This window comes from Abramis brama (assembly GCF_963993115.1).
Source record: "Abramis brama genome assembly, chromosome: 5".
NCBI lineage: Eukaryota > Metazoa > Chordata > Actinopteri > Cypriniformes > Leuciscidae > Abramis > Abramis brama.
In genome coordinates, this window is record NC_139967.1 from 15,984,137 (window position 1) to 16,004,717 (window position 20,581).

General features: G+C 38.6%; 1 protein-coding gene across 19 annotated transcripts in view; it reads right to left on the reverse strand.

Annotated features, from left to right (window-relative positions):
- The window catches only part of arvcfb (ARVCF delta catenin family member b), a 199,531-nt gene that overhangs the window by 114,942 nt on the left and 64,008 nt on the right, over positions 1-20,581 (reverse strand). For 11 of the 19 annotated variants that reach the window (XM_084115215.1, XM_084115260.1, XM_084115263.1 and 8 more), the window contains exons 2-3: positions 6,418-6,530; positions 244-348 (exon numbers count right to left, since the gene is read on the reverse strand). Coding sequence is in view for 1 of the 19 variants with exons in the window: in XM_084115218.1 (XP_083971344.1) it covers positions 6,418-6,530 (113 nt within the window). In the remaining 18 variants the exon portion in view is untranslated. The remainder of the gene's footprint in view (positions 1-243; positions 349-6,417; positions 6,531-20,581) is intronic. The other 8 variants (XM_084115230.1, XM_084115226.1, XM_084115239.1 and 5 more) reach the window with 1 other exon arrangement.

Below are 20,581 nucleotides of genomic sequence, written 5' to 3' on the forward strand. Positions count from 1 at the left end.
AAAATATACATTTGTGGCTTCACTATCCCTTTAATACTGACTATGTAACTCCACATGCTGCAGATGAGGGGTCAAATTGCACTGTACTTAGAGCAGACAGTCCTTTATGGGAAGGGTGATACTTTTGCATTTCTGCATTTATCAACCACATGACACAAAACAAATAGTTCCAGAACTAAATTCACCACACACAATACAAATAGGCATGCCAGACTCTAAATCACCATTCACCTGCATACACACCTAGCAGTTAGTTGAGAGAGAGGCAGTTAGAGGAGAGACATCCCCCTATAAGGACAGACGGGAGGAGATGTGCCCAGCGGCGAGTAAAGAGAGAGCGAGAGCTGGCTGCAGAGGGAACGAAAGACAGAAGAAATCACAGGTTAGATAACACTCTGACATTATAAACATAATAGACAGAATTCTGCTTCGGTTGCTGGGGATTTAAAGAGGATGAAGATAAAAAAATAAATGAGAAGATGCTAGAGAATGATAAATGACTATTGAAACCTCACTCGCTGACTTTGAGCAAAGTAGATTGGATTGGGCTGTCAGGGGACAGGTGTACGGAGACAAAGGGGCCCGGATGGAGTAAAGACGGGAAAAGAGGGCCGGTGCATATTAATATTTACTAAAAGCATTATTCAGTTGTTGTTTTTCATTCTCTATTAAACCAAAACCAGAAATGGAGACACACAATAACACAAACATGCTATTCTCTATAGAACAGTGGGTGTGAAGGTCCTATTCCCTTTGAAGCGCAGCACAGTACACACACAGGCTTTGATGTTTGTTTCTGGCTGATCATTTATTTATCTTAAGAGCTATTCTGACACAGCTCTAACGTCAAGGCATTGTACCACAGTCTTGTTCTGGGTATAAAGAGCGACCACTCGAAGTCTAGCAAAGGGAGCGAGCTGATCTGCCTCTGCTGTTGCTCCTGCCTCTGGAAAATAACCCGAGATTATATTTATCTGCTAGATAAGACACGTTTACACAAATGTGATAGCTTATCATGAAAAATTCCAATCAATAAAAATGTGGGATGTGATATCTAAGATGTAAACAGTGAGATCTGATCAACGGATCAGGTTTTAGGAAATGAGCTGTTCTGCCAGCCTGGTCTACTGAATTTCATCTAGTACCCACCCACCCATCCATCCATCCATCCATCCACCCACCCACCCACCCATCCATCCATCCATCCATCCATCCATCCATCCATCCATCCATCCATCTATCTATCTATCTATCTGCCTGCCTGTCTGTCAGTATGGCTTGGATCCATGCTTCAAGTCTAAATTATTTTTTATGCCATTTTCTGTCTGCCCAATGAAATTTTCAGTCTAATCGCTTAGAAAAGCAATAGAAAACCCCTACTCAAAAATAATAATTCACAATTTTCATGTCTGCAGCACATGCTGAAACACTGATGTCTACGGTAGCGTTCAACAGAGTAAATCACCTTTTGAAAGTAACTTGATGCTTCAAAATTAAGATTGTTTCAATTACATAAAAACTTGCCTTGCCTTACATCATTACACCAGTAGGTGGAGACAAGTGACTGTTAAAAATGTATTTGTCATTGAATCATTCATTCAAGAGATTTGTTCCAAAAACTCTTATTCATCCGGTAGTGAAACAAGGGAAGTCTTTATGAGTGAATCATTGAATTATTCCTTCAACCCATTTTTTAAAGAGAGTAATTAATTCAAGTTAATAAATATCTTTAAATTATATGCAGCAATTAACATTTTGTCAAAAGCTCTAGTAAACATGCTATTTTGATTAGTTGTCTATTCAGAATCGTAATCTCTATTTTAAACAAAAGAAAAAATCCACAAACAAAAATAATCGTGCAGCTCTAAACAATAGCATTAGTGACTTGCCTTAGCAAACACAACTATTTCATTTTGACAACTAATACACATTTTGAGAGCTTTACTAACAATGTATATGTGAATTACTTTATTGCTATATAATAATACTATTCAAAATTAAACAGAGAAAGTAAATGAGATGTTGCCCAAACCCTCAATTAAGACCAGCTATCAAAATCTTCACAGTGTATAGAGGGGCACAGTGCTCTCATCATGGGATTAACTGAGCTATGATGATGAGGCGTTTATGATGATGAACCCCTGCTTTAGGATTACAGAAGCTGCCTCTCCCATACTCCCTATTTCAGGGAGTACAGAGGCAGATGGGAAATAGGTCTCTGCCTCTCTGAATAACTGCAGGAGAATGACAAGCATGCCAGACATGCCCACTGCACTTCTCACGACCACCAGCCATTGAACTGCACTTAAAATATTTAAAAGTAGTGAAGCATTCCACGTCTGGTTTGGAGCTGGTTTTGCTAATAGTCTGGAGGAAAAAAAAAAGAACAGTTCATTGACAGCTAACTGTTCCTACAGGAATATCCCATCTGTATGCTGCATTAACCTTACAAAGAGCTTTGCTGCACTGATGGCAATATGGTTACCTGATCTAATGATTGTACTACAGATTAACAAAGATGAATGTACCGATTTTCCAACAAGGCAGTTAAAAGGCACTTAAAAGGATAGTACACACAAATATGAAAATTATGTCATTTACTAGACTCCAAACCTGTACGACTTTCTATCTTCTGCGGAACACAAAAGATAAAGAACGCTGGGGTCCAAACTACATTTGAAACCAATTAGGCCTAACACTCATTGCAAAGAAGAATCTTATTTTTTGCTCCACAGTAGCAAGAAAGTCATAAAGGTTTGAAATCACATAAGGGTGAGTCGCAATAATGACAGAATTGTTTTATTTTTAGGTGAACTATCGCTTTTTGAACTATCACCAATATGTCCTTACAGGGAGACGGTGCCTGTAACACTGTTTTGATTAAAAGTGCCTGATAATTGACAAATTTGTAATTGGTTGTGTCAACAAAATAAATAGGCTAAATAAAAAAGTACACAATACATATAGGATTTAGTAGCAATTACTAATGGGCAGAACTGTTTTTTATTCCTGGAGACAAATAACATGAACTGTGCTTGTGCTGGCACAGTGTTTTTCCTCAGGGATAAATACATTAAACCCCAGTGCTAAAAATAGCTTTGTAATAAATTTACAAACGCAGTCAGAGCTTTCTGCGTGGTTCCAGAGAAGAGATGAAGCAGCAGCAGAGCATTTAAAAACCCCGGCTTGAAAAATCCTCAACAACAAATCCATCCGGGGTTGGGGAACACCTATGGTACATACAGTAGCCAACACAGGAAACACTAACTTCGCTTCTGTTAAGGTGAGAAAACATTAGGACAATTGTGTTTACAGTGCACAGACCTGCTACACCTCAACCCCAAAAACCTGAAACAATACAAAGCTTATGAAACACAGAGAAAGGCGGATATATAACAAGGCCCAGAAAGTATTAACTAGATTTGTATCATCCAAAACTTGCCTACACATTGTTGGAGTTGGCCTGATGATTTCTGAACAAACATAATAAGCCTAAATGCTGCTTTTTTTATGTTATCATTCATGTCTGCAGCAAAAAAAGGGATGAGTTGTGCCTCCATAGCAAGCAACACTAACGCATGGTTGCTGCAGACAAATAAGGAGGGGGCAACTAGACAAAAAACTGGTGGGAACAGAAACACCCCCCCAATTAGAGAATGGTCTCATTTCATTAACCCCAGCCAATCCCCTCTTCAAAAAGATAAACCCTCTCATTTCTCCTCTGGGGGCAGAGGTCCAACATAAATAAATCACCAGTCCAGCTCCACCTGAGGCCCATCTGTGTGTGCAGGGTCCGTAGAGTAATGAAAATCCTCATTTGATGCTGTTCAGCGATCAGTTTTGCACGTTTAAAGTGTGCTGGGTGGAGAATTGGGTAGAGGGAGGCTGATCCTGGACCAAGAGCTCCAGCTAAGTGTAAAGAAGACCAAAGACAAGGCCCTCAAGAGCACCTGGTCCCATTTTAACACTCATCTGCTCCTCTCCAACTGAGTTTAGATACCAAATTAGGGATGTATTAAGCTCAATCACTCAAATTTAAACAAAGGGACGTTAACAACCTCAAAGGTTGAGCCGTGCTGCGTTATGTGTCACGGCACTTATGATGAATTTCTGGGCTGGTGCTTTTCGTTAATCTAATATATTTTGTTCCAAGCACAACGTGACAAAAGGGGAGCCCTAAGAGGGAATTAAAATTCGTTCGAATTTAAAGACAGTACAGTATGTTACAGTTTACAGAAGATCTCTAGGATTTACTGTGGATTAAGTGTGCAATTCAAATTATACAGTAACTCTCATTTACAGTATATGAATGACCGAAGCTCCCTAATCCAAGCTAAAAATACAAAAACAGCAGAACATTTTTTAGAACTTAACTAGGGTAGCTCACTCAAAAATGAAAATTGTTTACTCACCCTCATGTCATACCAAACCCATATAGCCATATAGCTTTCAATGTACAAATATCATTCACAATCTTTTTAGGAACTTTTTGTAGTGCCAAAGCTTTGAGTGAATAGACTTTTAATGGAGGGACAGAAATCTCTCAGGTTTCATTCAAATAACTTCATTTGTGTTTTGAAGATGAACGAACGTCTTAGAGGTTGTAACGGTAAAGATCCTTAATAAAGTATATTTTAAAAGTGTATTGAAAACTGCTTCATCATTTTGCTGTGAAAATCTATACTGTCATAGTCAATATCGCCTTGAATTTGGGATTCAAAGCAGCTAGCACTATGAAAAGCTGTTTATCCCTCATTTTTTTCCAAGTCTTTGTTTTTTGAACTGACTCAGAATGTGAGAAGCCTCTCAAAGCCTCTCAAAGAGGATGCATCTTCATTGTACTTATTTACAGAGAGTAGGCTATACACATTTCACACAGAATTATACATCTTCACCAACTGATTATACTCAGAGAATAGGGAGGCCAGTAAAATGAGAGAAAAAAAGATACATCACGCTATGTTCACTAGTCAAAACGGTCTGTCACATTTATAACAAAAATTAGAATTGAAATTACATTCACAATTATAAATTAAATTAATAATATTTACATTTTGTGTAGGTTAACTGCATGCCATATCCTTTAGACTACAAACCTAAAACAGGAAGTACAACTTTATTCCCCGGTTTCACAGATTAGGTTTAAGCTTAAAGGGATACTTCAGGATTTAGCATTAAGCTTTGTATTAGTAGAAAACCTGTAGTATTTTCAAATTACCGTGCTTTCCACCCTCATATCCCCCTGAGAGGAGAGATTTATGTATTTTTTATCTGGAAAAAAATCTGTGGAGAAAGCTGAGTAGTAGGAGAAAGCTGAGTAGTAGGGGTTACCATCCTCCTTTTCCCGGATGAGATCGTTCAAAATGTCCGGGATTCGGCTTTTGCTTTCTGCAGTCGCCATTCATTGTTTACATGCACACCTGTTGTTTCAATCTAACTGAATTCATTCCGATTGGTGAATCTGAGTGTAGTGTTTACATGAACGCTAAACAAGTGATCGGTTCATGTGCGTTTTAACATTGCTAAGAAAATTCCCGTTCCTCCGTGAGAGATACGAGACTGGCGCGTCTCAGTAATGACGCCACCGGCCTCGCGCCGTTCTCCCGCGGCCCTCAGCCTCGTCCTGCTCGCCACAGTAAACATAATGAATGGCGACTGTAGAACGCAAAAGCCGAATCCCGGACATTTTGGGCGATCTCGAAATCCCAGGCAAACTCGTCACGGCATATATATATATATATTTACTACTGTGCGCTAACATTCAAAAGTTTGGGTTCAGTAATTTTTTTATGTTTTTAAAGATCTCTCTTATGCTCACTAAGATAATATTATAGCCATTTTTACAAGATATATATATATATATATATATATATAGCAATTCAGCGCAAATCAGCAGATTTTGAAAATATGACAGACATCACTGGCTGTTACTCATATAAATTGACTATCTATCATTTTTGCATGTCATTTGCATTCAATTGAGTTTTTCAAACTTTCTGACACTTCGCTGTCAATCCCACAATCCCCTGTGCGATCCTGCCACTCACCCCTCATAGAGAGTGAATTGATAACCGCCCACTCATATCCGTTCATTCAACACCAGCGTACATGTACGGTGAAAGAAACCAATAAATTGTTTCCAACACATAAGACACATACATGCGTCACTCTAAATACCAACATCCTCCCTTATATACCTTAAGATATGGCATCATCAAACATATGTTGTATGCATTTTTATATACTGATACATTTAACTGCATTATGACTACTTTGCAGTCAAAGCTGCAAAAGAAAAGCATTCATCCCCTTTCATAGTACGATGATGAAGGAACAGACAAAGTGGTGCGACTGGCGAAATGATGTGCAGTAATGAAGGGGAGAAAGCGAAAAGCAGACAGACGTTTGGGAGGGTACCTTTGATGTCGGCCAGGCAGTTGGTGTGCGTGTGGACGTGGTGGTTAAGGCTGTTAGAGAGGGCTGACAGGAACTGGAGCTCTCCTCCCAAGAACCTCTGCCTGATACAGCAGCTGCAAGAGAGACGACAACACACACGCATCAAACACATGCGGTAGGGCCAATCCACGCTGCATCATTAGCAGGTTTATTTACATATTACAACTGTGAGTCTGTGCAACCACACACTCCCCCCCTCAGGGTTCAAGCTGAGAACGTGAAGAGCTGGGATGCATGGCTTTGGATTGTTTACTTCAGTGTTATAAATAGCTTCTCTTCTCCTCATTACAGAGCAACGCCACAGCATTGTATTTACTCATAAGCGTTCCACAAATTAAGATCTGCATAATGCTGAACCTCTATTCATGAGGGAATTTAGTAAGAAATGTGGCCTGGTGGTAAGCAAGTAAGCTAAGACACGTGCAGCGCCGCTTTTGCAGGTGACCCGAGATCGAATCTGACTTGTGTCATGTCCCAATCCCACAGGTCCTGTTTCCCTGTCAATTTATAAATTGGTTAAAAAGGTTCATTGAGTTTGTTTTTTCTTCAGTGGAAAGCAGCTATGAATCTTCAACTAAGCAGCATGTTCAGTTTGCGCAGGCAAAAGCACGGGCATCAACAACTTGATTTTTGAGTCAAAATCATCTACATGTCAACATCAGCAACTTAAAAGGCAAACCCAGACAAACCCATTAAAAAATTAATTAAAAAATAAAATAAATATTTTAATTTCGTTGTCATATTTTCTTTATTTCTCTATGATCTTCGAGCAGCACTGCAAAGACTCAGGGGTAATTTCTGAAACTCTTTTCACAAAACAATTCTTCAACACTCTTATTCGGCTAAGGATTACAATATCTTTCCCACAAGGGACTCTTCTCTGCTTCGACTTCAAGGACAGACATGCTCAAAGCACCTTGGATTTGTGGGACTGACATCAAAGGTGAGCTAAGTCAGAATACATTTGTTATCAGGCTCCTCTTTCTCTCTGTCTGAACTGAGTTTACTGTGTTCTATGCAATAGTGTGTTGTGTTAAATCTATGTCAGCGTGCAGCTAAAATGTCTGCAGTTAGTTCATGTCAAAGAACTTAAACAAGGAAGATGTAAATGACAAAGCTCACAAAACTTTAACTCATGATCTAAAATAGATTTATTTTACAGTACATAATGTACAGAATCTTAATGCATATGTATTAATCCTATAAACAATAAGAAAAAGTACCATGATACTATTATGGCTTTTTGGAAATTAACATGTTAGCGCCATTATATTTTTTCAAAATACCCCGGCATACCATGTGTAAATACTAGGGGTGTAACGGTACGCAAAAATCACGGTTCGGTACGTACCTCGGTTTTAAAGTCACGGTTCGGTTTATTTTCGGTACAGTAAGGGAAAGAAATGCAAACATTAAACTGCAGGTTGTTTATTACTATAAACTTTTTTTTAACAATTTGTTTACACTTTTTAATAAAATATAATAAAATATATATAAAATAAAAAAAAGAATAAGAAATAAAATACTGCTGCAAAGCAAAACCAATATCACATAATAAATTTAATGAAAAATATAAATAAATAACTATGATTACAGTGCAGCATTACCAATCCCAGCTTGTAGGCCTGCTTATATTTAAAAATTAAGGCTGGGAATCGATTAAAAAAAATGAACTAATTAATTGCACAATTTGCTGTAATTAATTGCAATTCCTCCAAGCTTGTAATCATCAATAATTAGGCCTAAACTTAGAATCACCTAATTAAATGAAACACCGGGGGAAAAGGGAACAGAAAATAGCCCTATATTAAAATAATATTAAACATAAATATATCAATGTATTATTATTTTTCAATAATCAATCAACATAATCAATTTAAGATTTTTTTTTTTATTATATTTTTTTTTACTAATTATCAAAATAAAATATAGTCCTACAAAGCTATTATTACCAGAGCATGTGATCAGAGCAGGTCATTTTACCATTGTTGCCAGCATGACTATACCAGCTCAGCAAACAGAAGTCTACTACTGAGAAATTTCACCTTATTTGAGCGGACTTTGCTTTTCCAGTGCGTGATCGGTCCATGATTGGAGTGTTTGGGCCGTTAACGACAGAGCAGAACGCGCAGCGCAAACACGGAGTCGAACATTGAACATTGAGCAGAGAGCGCAGCGCGCAGACACACACACACAGACGGAACGGAGAGTGCGGCGGCGCACACGGAGCGGAAAAGCTTTTTTTCGCCCTGCAGTCGATTTCATTGGTTTAGGTTACAGTGACGACGGGTAAAACCAGAGAATGTCTAATAAGGCAGACGGGCTCTGGTAAAACTTTAGAATCAGCTGCAGGGCGGGATTTGCGCTGAACGCGGAGACTTCCGCCACTTAATATGTTCGTGTGGAAACACGAAAATGTACCTATGTTCCGCACACAAAATATTGCATTCGGTCATTCGGTACACACGTGCACCGAACCGAAAGCCCTGTACCGAAACGGTCCGGTACGAATACACGTACCGTTACACCCCTAGTAAATACCATGTTACACTACATGAATATAGCATTCATTCAGGACAATGTTATACAGGACGGTACCATTTGATACCATTCATGCCAAACCATAAGTAATGAACTAATACAGTCTATTAACTGCTGTGGAATACAGTCCTCTCTCATTAGAACAATCAAGTAGATGATGTCACATCATTTTCTGAGCTGAATGACTTAGGGGGAAGAAATGCATTGCCAAAGTAAAGAAGAAACCAGAGAATATTTATTTAATGGAATAGTTTACCAAAAAATGAAAATTCTGTCATCATTCACCTCATGTAGTTCCAAACGATTTTCATGTGTAACAGAAAAGTAGTCATTTTTTAAGCAACTTTAAGCAGTTCATTGTAACCACATCTGTCAAGTATCCAAAAGCCAGACTGCTACTGAATCCACAGTGCTAAAAATCATTGTTACATTAATCAGCTAGTTAGTGAACCCAAAAAACAAAAACAAAAACGAAATGTAAAACGAAATATTTTACCACATTCTTATGTGTTAAATGTTTTAATATATAGTTAGAGACAATTGTTAATGGAACCTGAATAAGAACCAGAAGAGTTAAATTCACTAGTGACGATTCTTAAAAAAAATTATACTTGTGCTCGACTTAACAGAAAATAGGTTTGGAATGATATGCGAGTAAGTAAATATTGGCATTAACCCTTTAAATTCCTTGTGCTGGGCAAGTAAATATCTAGAACCACCATCACCATATTAAGGTCACTTCAGAGACTCATGACTAGTAAAAAAATAAAAATTATTATTAAAAATGTAACCATGTAATACGCCAATATTTCGTAGAATTCTTGCTAGGGAAGATCTAATTGATTGCAGTGTCTTCAAAGAGATTGGCCCAGGAATGGATTTTTCTCTTTGAGGCATAACCTGTGTGAACAGCAGACAATGTATCTTCCCTCTCCAAGGAGTGAGGGGAGGGAAGAGCGCTTAGGCAGTAATACAGGCAGCATGCCCACAGGAGCATCTTAATTAGAGGAGAGAGAGAAAGAGAGAGAGACTCTGTACTGTGGGGAGTCTGAATAACTGCTGCAAAGGAACAACTCTTCTAGTCTGAGGTGGCAAGGTCAGACCGACCGGAAACATCCGTAGAAAGTGTAGAATGTGGCTTAACAAGCTCAGCTGAAGAAGTTGGAATGGGTTTAAAATGTGTATACTCATGCCTTTGTTAAATGTAGACTAGGCTGTCTCAAAAGTCATGTTGTTGAGCTATGGTGCTCACATAGGTGTTGTAGGTTTGAATACAGCCTGTTTTATGTGTTGATGCCATTCCTGTCCTCTTGCTATTGTCGCTATAAAAGAAAATTATTAAAAAGCAAAGATTTGAAAGGGTCAAAAACTCAAAATATCCATTATTAATTCGTTTTTTAAACACATCTTCAAGTCATCAAGTCTAACTGTCATCCAAAGTTAAAGTCAATTGCTCTCTAATGATGATAACAAACTCTCACTAGCAGTTGGTAACATTCGCACACCCTTCAAAATCTGTCTTTTATGTTGCTTTGACTTTTTGCAGTTTGACACGTGGTGAGACACTTCAAATGCCCAATTGTCAACTTTCAGCTGTCACGTATCTCTCGCACTCCTTCATCATACTAAATGTGAAGGAAACTTATTAGGCTACATGTCATTGAACACAGCGGTTCTTAACCAATTATTCTGTCAAGGTCTTGTCAAAATTTACTCATTGTTAGCGGTATTACTTTGCCTTTTATGCCTGTTTCCAGTCTGCAAAACTACAAAAAGGCATAATTATAAAAAGTAAATTTTAAGTATAAAGAATGTTACTGCCAACATCCATATGGCTTATTTACTTGTATCTCGAACAATAGCTACTTTTGCTCAAATCATAGCCTATATGGTTGAGAGTTTATGCCAATTAAAGGGATAGTTGTTCACCCAAAAAGGAAAATTCTGTCATCATTTACTCACCCTCACGTCGTTTCAAACCAGTAAGACTTTCGGTAATCTTCAAAACACAAATGAAGATATTCTCATGAAAAAATGTCCCTCCATTGACAATATTTATATGTGAATAAATGCCTAAATTCAATCTCTTCATCATATAAAGCGATTGAGTCTCTTCAGAAAATTTGGACTACACTGCTCAATTCATATGGATTAGTTTTATGATTTCTTTATGAACATTTTGAAGTGACAAAGTGGTAGTTGCGTGGACTTTCAATGTAGGGACACAAATCTCTCAGATTTAATTTAAAGGCACACTATGCAAGATTTGTACCTTAATATAACAGCTTCGAAATAATGTCGGGCTGGCAAAACCAGCAATGCAAGTTTGAGAGGTGGCGTCCCGACAAATCTCGCGAGAATCACGACTTGCTTTACAGCACGACGTCACATACATCAACAACATATGAAGCAACCTCTATGGAAGACACTAACACGCATTTCAGATGTGAATCATAGTCGGCGAAGAAAACAAAGAAAGCGCAGTCAGAAGAGTGCAGAGACTGCTCTGCGTAAGTGGTATTTACGACAGTAACGTTAAATACAAGTACTCCACAGCGACTCTAGGGGTCGCTGTTTGAGAAAAACGGAAACTGCACAGTGTGCCTTTTAAATAACTTCATTTGTGTTTCTTGAAAATACAATGAAAAGTCTTACGTGTTTGGAAGGACATGACGGTGATAGGGATGCAAATTATCGATTAATTCATTAATCATTAATTGATTGACCTTATCGATCGATTAACGATTAACTGATAAGCGGCTATTTTCCTGAGAATGTAAATTTCTCACCGTATCAATAGTGTCTTTAACATAAAAAGCTAAATATTGCTTATAGGCTACTGAATAAAAATGCATGTTATATTGCTCAATTGATGTTTTATTGTAACAGTTGGGATACGGTACAGATAATGGCATTTATGTAGTTTAACAAAATAAATTATCTACAGAAAATTAAAATACATAAAAAATAATTGTGCACTGGCTCACCTGTTGCATGTGAAACATTAAGCAACATAAAATAAATTTTAAATAAAAATCTACATGGGTAGGCTTAGCCTACAATATTAAGCCTACATAATAATCTATCTGTTAAACTACTTGAATGAAAAACTTGAAACATTAGCAGTAGCAGCACTTATAATCCCCCTTGGTCTGAGAAAGGTAACAGTAAGATTACTAGACCTGGAAACTTAAAATATAGAACTGAACACAATTTAAATCATCCCTGAGGAAGGTGACAGTAAAATTAGAGGGCGTCCCTTGTTTACACTGTCAGTGAAATGTGACCAAATTCCGATTTTTTGCTCACATGTGAGACAGATCCGATGTGTTCTATGACTGTGTAAACAGGAAAAAAACGCATGCATTCGGATTTTCTGAGGCATTAGGCAACGTCTCCGCGGTTTAATGACGAGGGAAACCCACGCGCATCTGCAAAGGGACGGATGACCCGACGAAACGTTGTGTCGTCGTAGGAGAGGAATGTGGACAAACGTTGACACAACATGTTGTACACAACAAAATGTCGGACCCACTGCTCCTCGTTAAAGCCAATATTTAAAGCCAGTATGCTCCCACCAGTCCTGAGATCTCTCTCACACACAATAACTGAAGCATATGCGCAATGGTGGCACTTTTCGTCCTCCTTCGCCTCAAATTTGAAATGCTCCCGCACACTCCACTCCGTTTTTGCCGCCTCAGGTTTGTGTCGGGTCTCTCGCCGCCCGCGAGAATCTCGTGTCACGTTCGCAATGTTCAATTAGCCGACAATTAATTTAATTGAGTAAATTCTTGTCGACAATTAATCGATAATCGATTAACCGTTTCCATCCCTAACGGTGAGTGATATTTTTATTTTATTTTTTGGGTGAGCTAACCCTTTAAAAGTCTAACTTTGCTAGACTACAGTAAGAATTGTGATGTTCTCTATATTTAGTATGTCATTTGTTGTCTGGTTCAGTAGCTTGTGTTGCTTCATCCTCGACTTCTTCAGCGGTGAAGCATTTCTGCAAAGCATGGCACTGTTCCATAAAAATGGCAAACATTTCCACTTTCCAGGAAAAATATCTTGTGGGATGTTGTGACCTCATACTACTTCACACCATCAGGGTCTGAAATGGCATGTCATCAGAGTGGCAAGAAAAAAAACAAGCTATTTGCTAAAGAGTACACACATCACAGTATTCCAGTCCTCTAGCTGCTCTAATTAGAGGAAAAGTCAAAGACACATTTTGTTGAAATGCCCTTTCATTCTCTGCTGCCCACAAGCAGGGCCAGGATGCTAATTGAGAAACGCTATTGAAAATGACTACCTATCATTATTAGATCTCTCAAGGTAGTGATAATCTTCCAAAGTGGCTAAATTTGCAAGCGGCAAGCACTCAAGACCAGTCTGACCTTTATAATGCCCCCATCTGCAATGAAAAAAAAACACACAAAAAAACACTTCAGAACTTTACATCATGTAAGCCCTTCAAGTCTCAGCGAAAAATATTACCTGGAAAGCTTCATGAGCTAAATTTTAAATGGGCAAATCAGCAACCCACAGATCTTCAGGCTAGAAATGTCTCACAATATGTATCTTTCAGCATCTGGAGCCACGACCACTTCTGTAACTTTAAAACCTGTTAAACCTGTCCTCTGACTTTTTTAACATATAAAAAAATATTAGCAGACACGAAGTCATATGAGTCTTAAGACCCAACTGAGTCACATGCATTCAAATGATAAAATTGCTCACAAATGTCAGCCAAAAGCATCCCTTACAATGCTGAAAATGTCACTGTCCCTCTTGTGGAGTGAACATGCAAATCTGTGGCAATGTCAACCTTTTACTGAGAGAGAGAACAACAGACAGAACAAAAGAACGATAGATATAAAACAAACGATCATCGATCGAACGAACAAACAAACAATTGACGGACGAACGGACAAAGGGAGACTAACAGAAACTAATTGTGAATTCAGGTCTAATAGTTATACATGGTCTGATAAGTAATATCCACTTCTCAGATGGAGTGTTACAACTTTTCAGAGCTTCCACGGGCCGCCAAACTGAATAAAAGATAGAAGGATCAGAAAATGAACAGCGCCCTAAACCATGTACTGATCATTTATGTAAAACCTTTAGAAGAAAGCTGGGATTGATGCTACTCCTCATCAAAAACCTACAAGTGAACACAATTCAGAACCTAGTTAAAGTGAAAAGGAGAGAGAGAAAAAGAGTGTGTGAGAGAGAAAGAGTGTGTGTGAGAGAGAGAGAGAGAGAGAGAGAGAGATAGAGAGAGAGAGAGAGAGAGAGAGAGAGAGAGAGAGAGAGAGAGAGAGAAAGAGAGAGAAGGAGAAGGAGAAGGAGGAAAAAATGTTGCAAGAAACAATCAGGGAAGTAGGTTTGAAAAGCAGCCTGAGGGGTCTTTGTCATGGTGCTAATGAGAATTAACCACTGGAGGTTATTACTTGCCTACTTAAACATTACAGGTGCACTTATATTAACATATTAAATATCATGGAGGTCTAGTAATAATCACAGGTCATTTCAGTTTAATTCTACAGAACATTAGTTGTAGTGCACAATATTTGATGCACACCAGGTCTCATACAGTATATAGTTATATAGGACCCTGTAAAATAATGCAGATGAAATCATGAAATGCAAACAAAACTTAACAGAATTTGACATGTTTTGGATTAAACAAACCAAGTAAAATGCTTAATTAAAAAAATATTATTACATTTTTAAAGTTTGTTTATTAAGTTCATTATGAATTCATTCAATTGAGAATTTAATATATATATATATATATATATATATATATATATATATATATATAAAAATAATTTAAGAAAAAATATTGTGAATTTCATAGAACCCCATCCATTGCTAAAAACAAGGCTTACAAAGACCAAGGTAATAATTCAAATGTACAAAAAACATCAGAATATGATACTTTTTACAATGTATTTGTTCATTTTGTAGGAGTACAGAGCTATTAAATGTACTGTTCACTGCAGTGAAGTAGACAACTCACCCATTCATAAAATGCTACTCACTTTGCCTGTCATATTGGTAAGTTCTGCAAATCTTCTTATGGCCATTATTACACCTAAACAAAAGAAAGAACTGTTTCTAAACTAACTGAGTACCAGTTTTCTGGTTCAAAAAGGGTAACTATTTACAAAATGTCCTGAATTAGGCAACATAAGACAGTCTGGCAAATTTGAGCTGTGTAGTTTGTTGGCTTCTTCTAGATCAGGGATGGGCAACTTCGGTCCTGGAGGGCCACTGTCCTACAGAGTTTAGCTTCAACCCTAATCAAACACACCTGAACAAGCTAATCAAGGTCCTCAGGATTACTAGAAAATTACAGGCAGGTGATTTTTTTAAGGGTTGGAGCTAAACTCTGTAGGACAGCGGCCCTCCAGGACCGAAGTTGCCCATCCCTGTTCTAGATGCTGAGGCCCTTTTTCTCCTCTCTTCAGATAAACTGAAGTCTAAACTCTTTTCTTTCATTAAAAATCCCCTTTATATGAGGCTCAAAGGCAATTCAAGGGATACTTTCACATTCAATTATTTGAGCTCTGCCTTTCTATCCAGAGATGTTCAAGAGCAGAGTGCAATAATGAAATTCCTCTTTCAAAAAAAAAAGTGTACAAAAGAAAGGGTTTCTTTAATAAAAATCCATTTTACCTTATCTGCAGATAGCTGCGACACAATTACATCATGCTGCACCATATCATAGGGTCTAAGCTGCTGAGGAATAGGTCTAGAAATATAGGAAACAGATGGAAAACAATGTGACTTCACTGAAACACTTACAGAACTTATAGAAGCAATAATATAACCTACTACTGATCTGAACTAACCTGAAATGGCAAAGCTAAAGAGCATTACTTATGCTTCAGCAGAGACCGTTATATCAAAATATGCTAGTGTGGGTCCACTCCACCTTCAAAGCCTTAAAATAGGCGAATAAAGTATTAATGTTCAGAGTTTCAAACTGTATTTCCCCACCAACTCTTTGTGACTGTGATGAGGGACAACAGGCTTTGAAGCCAATATCTCAGAAAAAGGAAGGTTGAAAGAGAATGAAGGTAAGGAACATTAATATTGCATCAAGATTATTTCATGCAATGGCTACGAGGGATTTTGTCTCGGATAGTGGAAAGTTGTTGGGGTCTTTATGGAGAGAAAGATAGGGATAAGAATACACTTCATTATGTTTCTAACTCAACATCAGATACTCAAGAAGTCAGATTTCATAAGCCAATCACTGAGCAGGCAGTACATTTAGATATAGACATTATACAATTGTATACATATATTTGCCTTTCAAACACATTAAAATGCACAAATTGTCATTTTGTATTGACATGAAACACAAATTCCCGAACCTCTTTGAATTAAAAATAAAATATTTACTTGAAGTATCCCCTGAGATTTTAAAGGGGACCTATAGAGTGGTGCAGGTATGACATCACCTTGGAGGCCAAAACGCAGAAGCGAGTTAGCATTTTAGCACTTCCAGTTCCCTCGTCCCGGAGTCAATGGGTTTTTTGAATGGGTTAAATTTTGGTTAAATGGCTGAAATAAGGTCTGTGGTGAAAAACTTAAGACACTTTCACGTTTTATTCTATGACATAAACTACATCAATATTACCCCACTTGTGATTTTTTTTAAAGCTGTTACGCGTCTTGAAAAAGGAGGTTGCTAACAAGTGGCTAAATGGGACTACAGAGGCTGTCGGGGAGACTAAACGTCATCACGCCGAAAAGGTAAGCTCAGTCCGGTTTTATAGCCTCGTTATGCTTATAATTGTGCTCTTATAAACTATTCTAACTCAAACATTCTGGGAAAATGTTTTTAGAAACTGAAAGAGTTGTCGGAAGCTTAGTGGTGGTGACGACGACTGTGGTGTAGTTCGTTGATAGCCTACCTTTAGCTTTTAACTTCTGGCAGCTGCATTTACGCTTCAACATTCATAAAAGTTGTGTTCATCTGTGAAAATTATCTTGATGGACAAAACGTGCAAGTATCATCAATTTTTGTTGATCACAGAGCTTGTTTTTTGCAATAATCCAAAAGTGGATGGAAAAAATCGTATTGGGAAAATCCTATATACAGTGAGGAAAATAAGTATTTGAACACCCTGCTATTTTGCAAGTTCTCCCACTTGGAAATCATGGAGGGGTCTGAAATTGTCATCGTAGGTGCATGTCCACTGTGAGAGACATAATGTAAAAAAAAAAATCCAGAAATCACAATATATGATTTTTTAACTATTTATCTGTATGATACAGCTGCAAATAAGTATTTGAACACCTGTCTATCAGCTAGAATTCTGACCCTCAAAGACCTGTTAGTCTGCCTTTAAAATGTCCACCTCCACTCCATTTATTATCCTAAATTAGATGCACCTGTTTGAGGTCGTTAGCTGCATAAAGACACCTGTCCACCCCATACAATCAGTAAGAATCCAACTACTAACATGGCCAAGACCAAAGAGCTGTCCAAAGACACTAGAGACAAAATTGTACACCTCCACAAGGCTGGAAAGGGCTACGAGGAAATTGCCAAGCAGCTTGATGAAAAAAGGTCCACTGTTGGAGCAATCATTAGAAAATGGAAGAAGCTAAACATGACTGTCAATCTCCCTCGGACTGGGGCTCCATGCAAGATCTCACCTCGTGGGGTCTCAATGATCCTAAGAAAGGTGAGAAATCAGCCCAGAACTACACGGGAGGAGCTGGTCAATGACCTGAAAAGAGCTGGGACCACCGTTTCCAAGGTTACTGTTGGTAATACACTAAGACGTCATGGTTTGAAATCATGCATGGCACGGAAGGCTCCCCTGCTTAAACCAGCACATGTCAAGGCCCGTCTTAAGTTTGCCAATGACCATTTGGATGATCCAGAGGAGTCATGGGAGAAAGTCATGTGGTCAGATGAGACCAAAATAGAACTTTTTGGTCATAATTCCACTAAACGTGTTTGGAGGAAGAAGAATGATGAGTACCATCCGAAGAACACCATCCCTACTGTGAAGCATGGGGGTGGTAGCATCATGCTTTGGGGGTGTTTTTCTGCACATGGGACAGGGCGACTGCACTGTATTAAGGAGAGGATGACCGGGGCCATGTATTGCGAGATTTTGGGGAACAACGTCCTTCCCTCAGTTAGAGCATTGAAGATGGGTCGAGGCTGGGTCTTCCAACATGACAATGACCCGAAGAACAGCCAGGATAACCAAGGAGTGGCTCTGTAAGAAGCATATCAAGGTTCTGGCGTGGCCTAGCCAGTCTCCAGACCTAAACCCAATAGAGAATCTTTGGAGGGAGCTCAAACTCCGTGTTTCTCAGCGACAGCCCAGAAACCTGACTGATCTAGAGAAGATCTGTGTGGAGGAGTGGGCCAAAATCCCTCCTGCAGTGTGTGCAAACCTGGTGAAAAACTACAGGAAACGTTTGACCTCTGTAATTGCAAACAAAGGCTACTGTACCAAATATTAACATTGATTTTCTCAGGTGTTCAAATACTTATTTGCAGCTGTATCATACAAATAAATAGTTAAAAAATCATACACTGTGATTTCTGGATTTTTTTTTTTTAGATTATGTCTCTCACAGTGGACATGCACCTACGATGACAATTTCAGACCCCTCCATGATTTCTAAGTGGGAGAACTTGCAAAATAGCAGGGTGTTCAAATACTTATTTTCCTCACTGTATATATATATAGAAAATGTATATGTATGTGGTACAAGATTACCCTATTCAAATCAATGTAATAAACAAGTTAGACCAAAACTATAATCTAGAAGTAATCAAAAAGTCGTCAGATTATATTACCTAAAATGTGCATATCTATACTGAAATATCTGAAATGCTTCCAATACTCATTTTCCGCAGAATAGATAAATAGATACCAGTTGCGCTTTCTCGCTCCCTCATCTCTCCGACAGCGAGTTGATGCACAACCTGCCTCCCCTCACTCACTCGTTCCTTTTGCTCCGGATGAATATTGAGGCTTGAATATTAGGGCTTGAATTTCGGCATGGGATTGCTCGTATTGTGCATAATTTTACTCAATCCCGCAGATTTTGTGCTCACACCCAAATGCACACACATAAATCAGCCTCTCAGAACTAAATTGAGTTCTTTTTCGCTGTGTATTGCGATTAAATAGTCAAATACACACAAAATAATGTCAAAATGCCGGTCTTGGCGAGATTAAGTAAATGCAGTCAGTTACGTTTTAAGTGAACTTAAACAGTCGAGAAAGAAAACGCATGTGTAACAATATAAGGGGCCGTTCACATAGAGTTTTTTGTGTATGCAAATTCGTCATTTCAAATGTAGGCAGAAGTGACATTTTTTCCAGGCACGCCAATGCTGCGGCGAGATGAAAACATCTCAACTTTTCAGAATGCCGCAAGCGCACCGCAGGTCATGTGACAAAAACCAACCGATCAGCTTCGGCCTTTCCGTAACAACATCAAAAGCTCGGCCGAACAGCTGATCATAGCTGTACAGGGCGGGTTTTTATTTCTCAGCTTTACTACTGGATATATTTATGGAGATAATGCAAGGGCTAGAAATCAATTAATCCTTTACTGATACTTCCTCGTTATCATGGAGAGCGCAGTTCATGGTTGCATAGCAACGACAGACGCCACGTGAGCGGTGCGGCCACACTTTCCACGCGTTTTTAGACGCGATATGTGAACGGCCCCTAATGGATCCGTGTGTCAGTCAGGTCTTAAAGTGACAGCAGCCTAATATAACTGCTGCCAAATTATGAGATAATATAAAAAATATCTATATGGCAGTTTTTCCCAATGGTATCGATGTCAAAATTGTGATCAGTGAAAATGCTGAGTGGCTAGTAACTTTGGAAAACCACTAGCCACAGTGGCTGTTGAGCAAAAAAGTTAATGTCAAGACCCGATTGCTACTTTTTAAATTTTTTAACACACTCAACTTTAAAACATCCAAAGTTAAATTAATTGTGATGATTCTTTGTGATTACTCTGAAATAGCAGGGAAACTGAACCAACAGGCATTAATATTTTAGCCTTAAAACATGAGCATCAATAGCACTCTATCGCTGTCATGTATCTATTCATCCAGTTAAGCATCTCATATTGAAATAGAATTTAAGTGCCTCAATCAATCATAAATACCATTAAAGTTCAAGCAATGTACATTTCCATTACAGATGATACTACCTAGGGCTAAATTCTCACCATCAGCGATTCAGAGTCATTGCATTTGCTAATTTGCAGGACACACATCCCTTCAGTGAAGCTGAGTGCTTTATTACAGACTGCATTAGACGGTATCAAAACATCCCATCTGAACTTTTATCTCCACTGGCCTCAGCAATGTGTTTGGTGTCAGCTCAGAGCCCGGTCTACAGGCTGGTGCACTGACTGACCCAGCCACTTTGGGGGCATGGAGAGTATCAATCGCACTCCAGTGGAGGACGCCGTTATCTGGGTCAGTGCATACCACACTCAAAGCACACTTGTTTTGCTGTCTGGGGGAGGGGGGAGGGGGGAGGGGGGAGGGGGGGGGGGGGGTAAA